Source organism: Aplysia californica, unplaced genomic scaffold (genome assembly GCF_000002075.1).
Source record: "Aplysia californica isolate F4 #8 unplaced genomic scaffold, AplCal3.0 scaffold00267, whole genome shotgun sequence".
NCBI classification, from domain to species: domain Eukaryota; kingdom Metazoa; phylum Mollusca; class Gastropoda; order Aplysiida; family Aplysiidae; genus Aplysia; species Aplysia californica.
The window spans coordinates 265,786-280,506 of record NW_004797537.1 but is presented as its reverse complement, the minus strand read 5'-3'; the positions used below and the strand labels follow the sequence as shown (position 1 = coordinate 280,506).

Sequence of the window (14,721 nt, the reverse complement as noted above, 5' to 3'; positions counted from 1 at the left end):
ATGTTGGCAGAGGTAAATGATCTGATCAGTTGCATGTATTGAGAAAAAAGAAAAATCTGAGAAATTCGTCATCTAATCAATACTAAGTATACTATTTATATGTAGGCCTATATAGCTTACAAGACTTGATTTTTGTCACTCCTAGTGATCAGAAATATCTCTTGAGAAAGTGAAAAGACTTCAAACTGGAGGGCAAAGGAGAGAGAGAGAGAGAGAGAGAGACAGAGAGAGACAGACAGACAGACAGACAGACAAGACAGAAAGAGAGAGAGAGAGAGAGAGAGAGAGAGAGAGAGAGAGAGTGAGAGAGAGAGAGACAGACGGAGAGAGAGAGAGAGAAAGAGAAAGAGAGAGAGTGAGAGAAAGAGAGACAGACAGAGAGAGAGAGAGAGAAAGAGAGAAAGAGAAAGACAGAGACAGAGAGCGAGACAGAGAGAGAGAGAGTGAGAGAAAGAGAGACAGACAGAGAGAGAAAGAGAGAAAGAGAAAGAGAGAGACAGAGAGCGAGAGGGGGAGAGAGAGAGAGAGAGAGAGAGAGAAGAGAGAGAGAGAGACAGAGAGAGAGAGAGAGAGAGAGAGAGACAGACAGAGAGCGAGAGAGAGAGAGAAAGAGAGACAGAGAGCGAGAGAGAGTGAGAAAGAGAGAGAGACAGAGAGCGAGAGGGGGAGAAAGAGAAGGAGTATCATCCTTATTCATGTATTCTGTCATCGATAATTAAGTGGGAAGGTACATGTTACTTTACGTTGTTTAAAGCATTCAGGACTCCCATAGAGTAAAATGCACTAAACCTTATAAATGTGACCCATTATTATATATGAGACTCCAGAGAAGAAAATATTCTTAATAATGATGCTAATCAGAACATCAGAAAAAAAATACGTTTTGCATAGTTAACTCATATTTCACGTCTCACTTATCTTATTCATACACAGATACAACAGAAATAAGACATATTATCTTAAACACTTTTCTCATGACAGAAACTCAATACAACTCTTTGGCTTTCTGCTATGCTCCACTTAATATCTTGATCAGACGCTTCACGATATAGACTGCAAGATGTCATGAACTTTGGAGTTTGAGATCAGTATCCCTCACAATATTCCTCTTCTAGCTCTGACTCTCTTGTTCATACGTCAGCCTCGAGACCTCATACAAAAGGCTGTTTCTTAAGAAGGCACAACGCTCACAGAGCATCATTTTATCACCACCACTTATCACATATCTGGTGAAAGTCAAAGCAAATATGAGGAAAATAAAAATGTGCGTGATCAAGATGTATCTTTCAGCAACAATATTTAGATTACAACTGGCAGTAATTAAATTACCTCGTTTCTAGTTGTCGTTTTTCTAAAATTTGGACAGTTATCAAATTCAAAATAAAATTCCATTACAAATTTTTCAAGCAGTTTTAAATGCAGAATTCAGATGATTTTCGCTCACACTAAGAGCCCATAAAAGTGAAATTTTTTTTTAAGTTCACAAAGTACAAGTTCACTCAAGAAATGTCCAAAACAACGGCATCTTAGACATTTCTTTACAACTAGCCCAATAAATTACACCGAGAGAGAATGTTTGAAAACAAATTGTCCATTAAACTGCAAGGGCTATGTATTCTCAAGGAAACCTTGCTGCAAAATAAAAACAAACTAATTTAGCACATATAAATAAATTAAATTCCTCAAAAAAGGTGAGACCTCTAAAGATCATGAATAAGAGTATAGAAATGAATTTTGATTGGCAGCCAAATGCATTGTCAGTGTAGCAAAGTTCCTGGATCATCAATATTGTCCCCTGCTTTTAGGAAAACCCATCTGAGCTGGGCAAAACTAATCTGACACTGGAAATCCCATGGAGCCTTCTAGAATGTTTTTGTTGTTAATTCAGCATCCCCTAGAAGGTGAATGTCTAATGAATGTTTATCTTTGTATGCCTAGTTGAAACATAGGCACTCCCTGTGATACAATCAACTTAACATAAAAATTCAGCATTATCAAAAACGTTTCCAAAAAATGTACATAAAAATTAAGGCAGTCTTCATATTTTACACTGAAATACTGCTAAGACATTAGGTTAGGAAAATATACAAGCTATATCTAACTGTTCTGAACTGGGTGCTAACACCCTATACAAACTGTTGTCAAAATGAAACTCATTCATAAATTCAGAAATGCCTGCAGAGATCATATATAATCATGAATTTGAAATGCTCTGGCTGTAACTGACACTGACAGTAGTGACAGTAACTCTTATCCCCAATGTTCCCAAAGGAGAAACTATCAATCTTAAACTAACTTTACCTGAACTAAAAATCCCTCAACACCCACTCAATTCACAGGTCACACAAATGAGCAAATATCATTGTATGCTCCACATCAGATTTGAGCAATTTAACAAAACTGACACATGGCAATGACTCAAAATTACTTTTGTTTTAAGACGATGCTTGCGACAAACTAAAGATGGATACACTCCACAGTTATAGCCGAGTGTCCCTAACTTCACAGTCTGACTCCACATCAGCATCTGTACCCTCATCAGTATCACCAAAGTTCCGCTCTTTTTTCTGCCGTAATGATTCTAAAATCATTTCTCTATCTTGCTCTTGGGCATGGTATGGATCTTCATCAGGCTGGCTATTGGAAGCAGATGCCAGCCACTGAGACACTCTGTCTGTCATGCCATGATGGTAGTCTGTCTCAATGCCAATCAGCTGAGACTCAATAGCGCCAGCAGTGATAGAATCAGGTTTCTCCATCTGCTGAAAGTGGATGGGAGAGTTGGGCTGGAGGGCTCTTCTCGAGGTGCCTCCATTGACGGAATGTAGCTGTGGCTGTAGTGGGCAGTGGTACGCAGGGGGTGCAAGGTCATGCGGGGAAACCAGGAAGCAGCTTGCTTTGTCGCCAGCTTCGCCCGCAGCAACGGAATGTGATGGGAGGGCTTCTGCCCCTTGAGCTGGCTCGTTGTCCTTGAAGCTCCAGGGGAGAGGAAGCATAGGCTCGTGTTTGTCATCTGGAGAAGGAGAGGACGCAGGGAAGATATCAAACACAGGACGTGGATTCTCTTCTGCACGGACTGCCGTAATAGTGTTCTGTGGAGAATGATATGGCGACCCTGTTTCTGTGAGGTTGTTATAAGCAAGATTATCTGCCCATGACGGCGCTTCCGACATGAGTGGATTCTCATCATCTGGAAGACTCAGGGAGACTGAAGAAGGCACAGGTGGCAATGATGTCTGGCGACGCCAAGGTAGAGAGCTTTCAGCGACAGTCTCTTCTTTCGGAGACGTTTCACCTTTGTCAGAGTCAGACTTTTTGTCTTCGTCACCCTTAGCATCTGGACTAGAGCTACTTTGTTCTGCTTCTTTCCGAGGGCGGCTATGTTTGCTGGTTGCTGGGATAGGAATGCTGGCGCTGATCTTGGTGTGCGACAAAGGAATGTCAGGGGGGCGGGAGTACAGGGTGTCACTCGTGGGGGCTGGCTGCGCTGTTGACGGGCCAGACGATGTCTCAACTGTTGTGTTTGTGTCTGCACTTGGTTCTACACTCTGGGTCTGTTCACTAGCACTAGGGGGAACGGGTTCTGATGAGTCTCCACCAGATGCGGGGGCTGGGTCAGAGGGAGGCGATTTCGATATCGGACTTTGCGAGTCAGGGTCAGACTGTACACCTGTGAATTCAAAGAGAAAAAATTGTTAGTGTTTTAAAATACACGAGAAAAAAAAAACAGTTCTGAGGGACAGTGTGCAGCAGGGGTCCCAAACTCAAATTCTCTGGGGACCACTGGAGGTGGAGTTGGGGTGAGCCTGGGCCACATTAAGCAGGACAGTAAAAATGGTTCGAAGTATCAAAGGCAAAAAAGTGGAACTGACCTAATCATTTCAATCTTTTTAATAGCATTTTAAAAAATAATCAATTCTTCAGAACACAGTGGCAAGAAGGTGCGTGTGAAAAAAATGTGCGGGTCACACTACATGCAAAAAAACACCTTGCTGTCAAGTAGGTGGCACAAAATATAGTCCTGTGGGCGTAAATTGGCCCACGGGCTGAAAGTTTAAGACCCCTGGTATACAGCATTTGAAAAGCAATACATGTAGCGAAGATCCAAGATGTGGTGGAAAGAGAAAAAAATCCAAATGACTACACAAATGCAGCAAGTCTTAAATTCGTATGGATGAGGCTGTTTGAAAATAAAGTCAGAGTAGCCGCAAAATAAGATACACAGAAGTCAGAAGTGGGACTTACCATCAGACATAGGGGGAGGTTTTCCTACGGTGAAGACTACCCTTGGAGCTGATGAAGAATCCTCTATATAGCAACTGTTTTCTTGAACTGAAAATTTTAAAAAGGCAAATTAAGTCTCACAGGAGATGGACGGGGACAAAGTCGTGAGCCATTTGCTCACGCCAAAGTACAAGTTTCAGCTGCCAGGAAGCATTTTTCTAATAATAATAAAAATAATATATAACATTTATATAGCGCATTTCCAAAAAAGTAGCTCAATGCGCTTTACATTGGAATACCCATTTTTCAAAAACCTTTGTTACTACTTCCTTTCTTCTCAAGCAATATACATTAATGCGCACACACACACACACACACACACACACACACACAAACACACACACACACACACACACACACACATACACACACACACACACACACACACACACAGACTATTTTCATCAAGACATAGGAACAGAACAAATATAATGAAAGATAACGTTAAAAGCTTATGAAGGATAGACCTGTAGGAACAGAAAATGTTTAAGATGTCTTTTGAAGCTATCAAGTGTTCTTATTTGTCTTAGTTTCATGGGTAATCTGTTCCACATAAATGGACCAAGATATGAGAAAGATCTCTCTCCATATGATTTGTATGATTTTACAGGTGACACAAGTAGGGTGTTATGGTTTGATGATCTTAGGTTTCTCCCTGGTTTATATATACTGATAAGTTCTTGTAGATAAAAAGGAGCAGTTTTAGGTTTTTCATATAAGGGAAAACAAGTACTAATCCTAGGGCAGTCTAACCTATAAGTTTTGCAGGTTTAAGAGATCTTGGTAGAAAAAGCTAAAGAACATCAGGCTGGTTAAAAACAGGGGCTCCACATGCTAGACAAAAAAAGCTGTTATATTCATCAAAATATGTTGTACATTGGACTGAAGTATGTACATTCCACTAACCCCGAGATCTGGCAGGGAATGATAGAAAGAGGAAGGATCTACAACACAGAGTTCTGTAAAGAATTTTGCTCTGTACAGAGAGGAATTTTGTTTTGTATTAGAAAGAGTTTTACCGCATTTGCAGCACAATTATGTCATATAAGTGCCGAAGATTAGAGGTGTTATAAAAGAGAGTAACAAACACAAAAAGAAGGAGGGGAGATAAGGCGACCAATTGTTTGATTGGAAAAAAGGAGTAAACCATACAAAAGCATCCGCCAGTCATTGAAGTACAGAGAAGAATGAGTATGAGAAGCTTACAACTGATCAAGCCATGTATTGCCATGGCCGCTATATCGCTGTACTTAACAGCCAGAGACTGAAGTGATGACCAAAGGGTTCACTTTTTTCGAAATTTTAAGACAACACCGAAGACGTAACAGAGAGCTTTTCTAGTTTCTAGAATAGATTTTTTCAACAAAATGTGAGCCATGTACCAAATGCATTGCTAAAAATTATGGCAAATAGTTAGAAAAAAGCTACATTCATAACCCAAAAACCTGAAAAAACCCAAATATTCACCCAGTAAAAAGGGTAGATGTGGCCACTACAAGAAACACCCGGCCCGAAAGGGCTCAATCCAGAATACTGGGAAGAACAAAATTGGAAAGAACAATGGTACCATCTTCTCTAAACCCCAGTTTTCAAGCCTCCTCCCATCATTTCTCCCTATCTTCCCTTCTGTGCAAAGAACCAAAGAACGAATACAGTAATTCTCTTACCACCACCAGGAAGAATCTCGGCCACATCAGAGAGCTGTTTGCTGAGACGAGTGTGAGCCCCACTGAAACTGACATTCTTTTTCACCACATGGCCATTCAGCACGGGGGCCCTGGAAGCGCCCATATGAGGGTGAAGGTTCCCATTAGCCACACCTTCCACAGAGTTGCCGTGGAGGTCCCGAATAAAATGCCGGAGCTGTTCTCTTTCGTCATGATGAAACGGTGGGTGATTGTGGACCTCGGCGAGAGTGTGACGTCGTTCACGAACCCACTGAAACAACAGAGCACATTATAACATGAATACCAGGAGGTGACATCTCTTTCTGTTTTAGTAGAGGTTTTACGGCGCTCGCAACTGCATAAGGTTATATGAGTGCCAGAAGATTAGAGGGGTTACTAGAGAGTAACAAACATAAAAAAAGAAGAAGGGGAGATAAGGATGATAGATGTTTCATAGGAAAGAAGAAGCAAACCACACACGAGCACCCGTCAACCATCCAGGGTGACATCTCTGATTCATCTCTGGCTCAGAGGTTGATGTGTAATGTAAAGGCATGCTATTGCTAACGGTACCAAGTTGCCATCATGCACTGTCATGTTATAAAAGAGACCAAACAATGCTATTTATCTTACCTAAAAGTACTGGGCTTTCTTTGTTTCTGATTGCAAGCTCTATAAGACACATAATACTTAGTAAAGTATGAAACTAACAAACAAATTTCAGGATCTCAGTAGAAAGTAAACAGTAGAAAAGCCACATTTTGCCAGGTACAGAATGGGATGTGGAGGAAACATGATAGAAGTAGGAACAGCAGACCACTCTAGACCATTTATGAATACTCAAATAGAGAAATACATACACCCCACATGGTGGTGTAGAGGTAAACTGCTTCGCTGTCCCACAAAAGACCCCATCAGATTCTTGTTAGTGCAAAATTTTTAGTAGGTATCTAGGTCTCTCTCCTTCGATGTCACACCCCTTTCAGCCCGAATTGGCCCTGATAAGCAGGGTTTCAACCTGCCTCCTAAATCAACTAAATTGTGTTGATGGCTGCATAAAACAGCTACTTCAACAACTCCCCCCCCCCCCCTCCCCCTTTAAAAAAATAAAATAAATAAAAACTTTAAAATATACAGCATACAGCCTGTGTTTTGTTTTAGTAGAGGTTTTACAACGCTCGCAACTGCATAAGGTCATATGAGCGCCAGAAGATTAGAGGTGTTACAAGAGAGTAACAAACATAAAAAAGAAGATGGAGAGATAAGGATGATAGATGTTTGATAGGAAAGAAGGAGCAAACCACACCAGAGCACCCGCCAACCACCCACAAGAGCTGCCTGTAACTTAAGGAAAGAGCGGTGAGAAAGTTGTAATGTTAGTTCCTTCTCTTACTGTGCTCCGTGGGGGATACATTGACTCCTCCAGCACCTGCTGGATGGCCTCGTCTTCTGGCGACTGCTTCACGGAGGTTGGGTCAACCATGTGCATGTTCACCACTGTTTCATGGTCTCTGTCATTAGGGACAGCGATCGTGGCACGTCGGCTGAAAGTAAAACAAGAACTCTTGAAGAAAATTCCGAGTTATTAAGAAAGGAACAAAAGTAACCAAACAAATGAAGTTAGTGTGTTAAAAACTAAAGGCACTGTGAAAAAACACTTCTTGTGGCCTCACGTATATTTCTTTTCCCATTTCTGTCATGAGAGCCACTACTAAAGCCTTCCTGATAGACAAACAGCTTTGTAGCTTAGCGGATAAAGCATCCTTTCTACCTCTGACAAGAGTCCTAATGAATCCATTATTTTCTGTCAACATACCTTCTTCTTTTTATAGGTTTTCTCAAGATATTTTGGATTTAGTTGATAGATGGCTCTTCCACCCACAACGAATTGTTATGTCATGTGTCACACATATTTTTCTGTTAGAACTGAGTGTTCCTAGCTTTAACACTTTGCCGCCTCATCTCGTCGATCGACGATGTTTAACACCCACTTTCTTTGGATTTTCCCCAAAACGCCTTCGCCTTTTGTTTGTAAGTGTGTACGCCGTTTGGTTCAATATGTACACAAAGAAGAACAGACTCGACTTGCACGTTTTGCGGCTGAGTAGGGAATGGCCCTCTGGCTCACCAGTCCTTTAATCTCGTGCTGAACTCAGTGGTTACAAAAACATTCATCGGAAATGGTACGAAACACGAACAATGTACACATATCAACATCCTCCCTTCTTTAGCAAGATGCATTATGTGCATTCCGTAACGTAACGTTTCAACATCTTATAGGTCAATTAATTCAAAACCCGTTATAGAAATATTCTTTATTAGCAAGTTAAATCATACATAATTCTACTACTAATATCATTTGAGCGTTACAGACACAACATAGAAAGCATATATAGCTCATGGATCCCATGACAAGAGTTTTTACTAGATGAGCCTTGTGGCGACACAGTGTTAAAGGAAAGCCATTATCTTTGTTCAAGGTCGTGTCATCTATTGCCAACAAATAAAACTGAGTAGAGAAGGAGCAGCCCCTACCTGTAGAGAGAGGCACGAGAGAGACTGGGCGTCATCAGCTGTGAGAAGGACGGGTCTCTCGACATGGTGGACGGGAAAGTCTTTGCAGCTGCCTTCGCATCCTGCAGGTTGAGCTTGGTGAACACGCGGAGGATGGAGGTGTCTCGGGTCTTGGGCTTCTCCCGCAGCAGCCAGGGCTTTAGGTACTTGTTGTTGTAGTACTCAAACCTGTGAGATGAGTGTCGATAAGCGCCGTAAAACCCCGTACTACTACTAGTGTTGATACACCATACACTTAAAAACACAACTATACAGGAACAAGAGTTCTTTGTTTTTGAGCCAAAGAGTTCGTTTAGTTTTAGTAGAGGTTTTACGGCACTCACAAATGCATAAGGTCATATGAGCGCTAGAAGATTAGAGGTGTTACAAGAGAGGACAAACATAAAAAAGAAGAAGGGGAGATAAGGATGATAGATGTTTGATAGGAAAGAAGAAGCAAACCACACCAGAGCACCCGCCAACCACCCACTGCCGAAGTGTAATGTATAGACAAGTTCGCAGTTGTTTAGAGTGAGATAAACAGCAACCCAGACAGGCAGAAGCAATGCAAGGACAGTAGTGAAAAATATAGGACTTATCTGTGACATCCTCCAACCTCCCACCAAAAGCCTTTACACTGAGGAGATTTCCCATTCATGTAATCTCATTACCGTTCAAAAAGACAACAACAAGAAAAAAAGTTTCAGCACCGTAAGGACTGTTTCTGTTTTAGAGAAAGGAACACTTAGATCTAAGCCATTTTCATTTTAGAATTATAGATCATGGTGAGTGGGACCAGCAGTTACCACACTTCCCCAAAAAACAAATTTCAACAACAGTGTCACTGAAAATCAGTAGAGAAGACAGACCGCAGCAGAACACCCACAGATCACCGATGATGGAAAAAGCTATTTCATGGGGGGAAAAAAGTAAGTGGAGTGATGAACAAAAGTAACTGAAAAGTTCAGTTATGGGTTACAATCATTTAAGGAAAATATTTGCCAAAATAAGGACGGTATTCACAGCAACAAAAACATGTTATCTGTTTGTGGCGTCGGTGGCCTAGTGGTTAGGCTCGGACTCGCAACCGTAAGGTCGTGGGTTCGAATCCCGTCCGGGCCCCGACGTTGTGTCCTTGGGAAAGGCACTTTACACGAATTTTCCTCACTTCACCCAGGTGGGAATGGGTACCCGGCTATAGACAGCGAAAGATCTTGTCAGTTTGTTAGGGTTTGAGCGCTTAATCAGCTGCTTGCACTGTATGCTTCACGGGAAGCTGAGAATGTTTCGGAGTGTTCTATAGTCTGCTGGGGTAATAATATAGTGTAAAGCGCATAGAGCTTGCTGTTGAGCGGGGATATGCGCTATACAAATGCTATCTATTATTATTATTATTATTATTATTATCTGAGACCCCTGACCGTTTCCTTCATTTTGCAGGTTTCTTTTTCTTGAAAAAAAACAAACAGTTCAAACCCTAGAAAATGTAGTGTAAATTTCACGAACATATTAGAAGCTGTCAATGCTGGGGATTCCATCTCTGTAAAAAAAAAATGATATAACTTAATCAAAATGACAATGAGCTCTAGACAAAGTCAACTCCTAGACAAAGTCAACTCACTTGTGCTGAATGGAATTGTGGCCAGATTTTCCCACAATGTCTTCAACCCCTGCCATGAGGTGATCTATGAACTGTGAAGAGAAAAAAAAAACAACAAAAAATAAAGATTAAAAGACTATTCATCAATTCTTGATTACAAATGGTAGTTGAAATAAGAATTTTTGAATTAGAAAAGCACATTCAAAATATTCAAAATAAATGATCAAGTGCATAAAGATGATAGCTGTGAATATTTGATTCAATTACCTTTGATATATTCTACTTGACTTACAAAAAACATCACACAAGCGAATTGATGAAAAGGAGGGAAGGAGCAGGCAGTTTAAAGAACTCACCCGTTTGTGAATCATTTCGTTCATTGAAGGGTCTTTCTCCTCCGCCTTCTCTACCTTCAATGCGTTCACCACAGGCTTGATCGTAATACCCTGAGTAAAAAAGAGATACCAGCATTAAAACCATAACCAAATCAGAAGATGAAGATGACATCCAGGCTAAAAAGGGGTACAATTCATCTCACACCATTGATTTCAGTCGAAAAAGAAAAAGGGTGTACTCCAAATCAAGTAATGTTGTAACCGCAAAAGAGGACCCCAAAAATAATACGAACAAGCCAAGTTAACTCTAGTCTATGAGGATCTAAAAAGATAGAAAAGGATGCTCAGGACAGGCTTCGCTTGAGTAATGCTGTTGATGGCCTGTGCTCCACTGTGAGTTAAAAAGGGCAAGAGAGAGAGAGAGATGAGGATCTCAGTCTTTTAAATTTCAATACTGACTTGAGGGCGATTAACCCTTTTCAACATTCACGGGTCAAAAAGACCACACCATATTTAAGCTCTTTCTTGGGGAAAAAAAAAAAGAGAACTCACATCTGAAGAATGTTGTATATTTTTCAATCATATAATGCCAAGCAATGTCAAGAGACAATAGTTCTTAGACTGGTGGTCACTGAAGCATGACACACTTACCCTTGATCAAAACATGAGTGTTTCAAAGTGTCAAACAACAGTTGATTTGTTTGTAGGAAATCTCATTTCTATTTGTATTTGAATGAATAATATTACTAGTAACATTTTTATGTCATTGTATCTACCAATGTAAAAGAAGCTTTCTGAAAAATAATGAATGAAAAGATTCTTTCTTTTCTTGCCATTACAAAAGGTAAGCTCCAGTAGCTGAGTGAGTAGTGAGTTTTGACTCAAGCAATGTCAAGCAAGTGTCGGTGACACGGGGATCAGATGGGTGGTCACTGGAGTGTGTCCTTGAGCAAGACATGACAACCCTAGCTCAAATTACAGGGCGCTGCACAGTGGCGACCGACAGTGGCATTCTTTGTAAACTGTTCTGTATTTTGTGTAGTAGTGTGAACTTGTGTATGTATTAATGCATGTATGTATCTATGTATGTACATATTTATAATTATGTATTTATGTTTGTATGTTTGCCATTGTTTGCCCTTCTGGGACAAATAAAAGTGTAATTTATTATTTATTATTATTTTAATCACACACGACACAATTTATTCTAGTTTCTGAGATACGCAAAGTATGGGCACATTTATTAGCCCAACAGAATCAGCCACCACTGTCACCCACAACGAAACTTCTAAATCAGGACAAGATAAAAGAAGGATTCCTCACTGACCTGGAGTTTTTTACAGCAGACGTTTTACGGAGCTAGCAACTGCATAAGGTCATATGAGCGTCAGAAGATTAGAAGTGTTACAAGAGAGTAACAAACATAAACAAGAAGAAGGGGAGATCAGGACGATAGATGTTTCATAGGAAAGAAGAAGCAAACCCCACCGGAGCACCTGCCAACCACCCACTCACTGACCTGTATAAAGACTGTGAAGAAGACCATGACCACGGTGGTGGACACAAACATGGCCTTCTCTGGGATGTGCTCCTGTTGAAGTAGCAGAGCCAGGCAGAAGGCAATACCACCACGCAGACCGCCGTAAGACATAATGAACTGGTCAATAGCCGTCAGTCGGATCAAACGACGACGGTTGACCATGAAAGACAGAAATATAACACCTGGGGAGTACAAGAAAACGGGTAGTTAATTTGAGGGTAAAGTAAACTGAACATCAATATCACAACAACAGGTGCCTAGGTTTTTACTTTACAATAACGACAGCAGCTGAAAAAGATTCCGTAAGGTAATGAACTCACAAATACCAATTTGAGATATACAAAGGATTATATTAGATACTATTAAGAATGAAATATGCATTCTACATGTTAAAATCCAAGTTGTTTTCATTACAGAATTCCTTTCTTTTCCAGGAGAATTCAAAACTATAGAAGCAATTGCTGGTAGATTAACCAGGATATAGTCATCTATAAGCAATAATTTCCTTCACAACCAAGAGGAGACAGACTCCCACACAACTCAGCACAATAAAAGAAAAGTGTGTGCGGGGCACAGCGAAAAAAAAGTTTGCTCCGAGGAGTGGTCAGGCGTGTCTCAAACCAGCTCCTCATGGAGACAATTAGTAGGAAGACCCTGAGGTGGACGCTGGAAAGGAGAGATGAGCAGCTATGGACATGTGCCGCCTGCTATGATTCTAGCTCTGGATCCAAGTAAATCCAAGCAATCATTTGAATATTGAGACCTGAATTTTAACAAGCACACAGAGGATGAAAAAGCGCAAAAAATATTATGCTATATATATAACAGAACATGATAAACATTACATTGTTTTGTTGATGAACTGCTGGCTTCATCAGATAACATAATCTAAACAAAAAAAAGGAGAAATAAAAAAACCCTTCTTCTCCTGAGGGCAGTAAGTAAAGTCACACCAGCCTCAGTGGGAGAGCTACTGATGGGTCAGTAATGACCTTCCTAAAAACAATCAAAGGAACTCATGAAAGCAACTCCAAAACCCTTCACAGCACATGTAACAAAGCGATCAAAGGAACTCATGAAAGCAACTCCAAAACCCTTCACAGCACACTTAACAAAGCGATCAAAGGAACTCATGAAAGCAACTCCAAAACCCTTTACAGCACACTTAACAAAAGTCAAAGGAACTCATGAAAGCAACTCCAAAACCCTTTACAGCACACTTAACAAAAGTCAAAGGAACTCATGAAAGCAACTCCAAAACCCTTTACAGCACACTTAACAAAATGGAAAAGACAGGAAAAGTAAATGATACCACTTAAATATTTGCCTCAGACATTTATTAGTATGGCTCTTTTTGTCTATGCAGACGGTCAAGTTAGCTTAAAATGGTCTCAAGGTTTTCTTCATGCAGCTTCTTTCATGGCTAATTCTTCCTATGTTTGAAGCGCAGATTCTGTCTCAGTGCTTGCATGTCAGTGTCGTAGATCAAAGCTCTGTATTTCCGCTGTTTTCCTTTCGTCGTTGGCGCTTCTCATTAATTAACATTTATTAACTGGTAGTAAAAAGTCAGTATTCACGGAGAAACAAATCCTACCAGTGACCCTGAAGATGAGGCAGAACAGCACGGTGAAGAGGATGAAGTCCAGATGCCACTCATGATTCTCGATGACCACAGACAGGCCGAGGAACATAAAGATGACGGTCTCAGAGATATTGGCCAACATCTTCATAAAGTATTTGACGGTAGTTGTTGACTTCTTTGCCATATTTGCTTCAGTGTAATGACGCATCACGATACCCCCGAATGTCAACCTGAGGCAGGGGGGATGCAAAAATAGATTAAGACAAAGATAATAGCAGGACTCATTGAGTGAGGTAACTAATCCTCAAAGTGGTCTTACACTATTGGATATAATGAACATTCTTATAATTGATAAAGTCTTCACAATACTGAGACACTATTACGAAATAAATTAATGAAATGAATAGCAAGATTCATTGTTTAAAGTAACTTATCTTCAAGGTTGTGCAACAATACTTGATGTAACGAACATTCTTATAATTGATAACATCTCATGAAACTGAGACACTGTTAGGAAAAAAATTAATCAAACAATGTACTCACAATGAATTTCTTCAAGGCGAAAATGTAAACACAAGGAAGCATTTTGGTAAAAATGTTAGCTTCAGTGCTTATCATCGAAATAAATTGAAAATCAGCAGATTTTTTTCAAAGCAACTCTTCATTCCCCATTCCTCTTTCGTACTAGTTTCACTGTCAATTAATCACTATTATATTTGACTGAATGATAAGTAACACCCTACAAAAAATAAAAACAAGCTGTACATACGCCAAGATGCCAGAGAGCTCCAAGCTTTCAGCCGTCAGGTAAGCCAGATATCCAAGGACAAATATGAAGAGTGGTTCTAGAACTCTCACGTGGTCTGTGTACTTGGTGATGAAGGCTCCTACTAGGCCATATACAACACCGATCAGAGTCCCACCTAGGACCACCACAAAGAACTGAGCAAAACCCATGAGGAAGTCGACAGCTTGCAGGTTGCTTTCCCCAATCTCCGTGAAGCCTTCCATCATATGGTAGATCACCTGGCAGTGGGGGAAAAGGCAGAGACATGAGACAAATTAAATCAATAACACTAATCAATAAGAGAAAAGAGGAATGGCATAAATACCAGAACCACCCCCACCCCCCAAATCTTACCCAAACTCCCCCCTCCCAC

The 14,721-nt window shown here is 40.5% G+C and overlaps 1 protein-coding gene across 5 annotated transcripts in view; it reads right to left on the bottom strand.

Moving 5' to 3' along the window:
* Nucleotides 1-887: 887 nt before the first annotated feature.
* The window catches only part of LOC101856904 (sodium/hydrogen exchanger 3), a 94,078-nt gene continuing 80,244 nt past the window's right edge, over nt 888-14,721 (bottom strand). For all 5 annotated transcript variants that reach the window (XM_005100984.3, XM_005100985.3, XM_005100986.3 and 2 more), the window contains 10 exons: nt 14,331-14,587; nt 13,574-13,791; nt 11,959-12,161; nt 10,461-10,550; nt 10,126-10,196; nt 8,487-8,693; nt 7,345-7,495; nt 5,952-6,222; nt 4,246-4,332; nt 888-3,670 (listed from right to left, as the gene is read on the bottom strand). In XM_005100984.3, the coding sequence (XP_005101041.1) occupies nt 2,481-3,670; nt 4,246-4,332; nt 5,952-6,222; nt 7,345-7,495; nt 8,487-8,693; nt 10,126-10,196; nt 10,461-10,550; nt 11,959-12,161; nt 13,574-13,791; nt 14,331-14,587 (2,745 nt within the window). In that variant the 3' untranslated portion in view covers nt 888-2,480. The remainder of the gene's footprint in view (nt 3,671-4,245; nt 4,333-5,951; nt 6,223-7,344; nt 7,496-8,486; nt 8,694-10,125; nt 10,197-10,460; nt 10,551-11,958; nt 12,162-13,573; nt 13,792-14,330; nt 14,588-14,721) is intronic.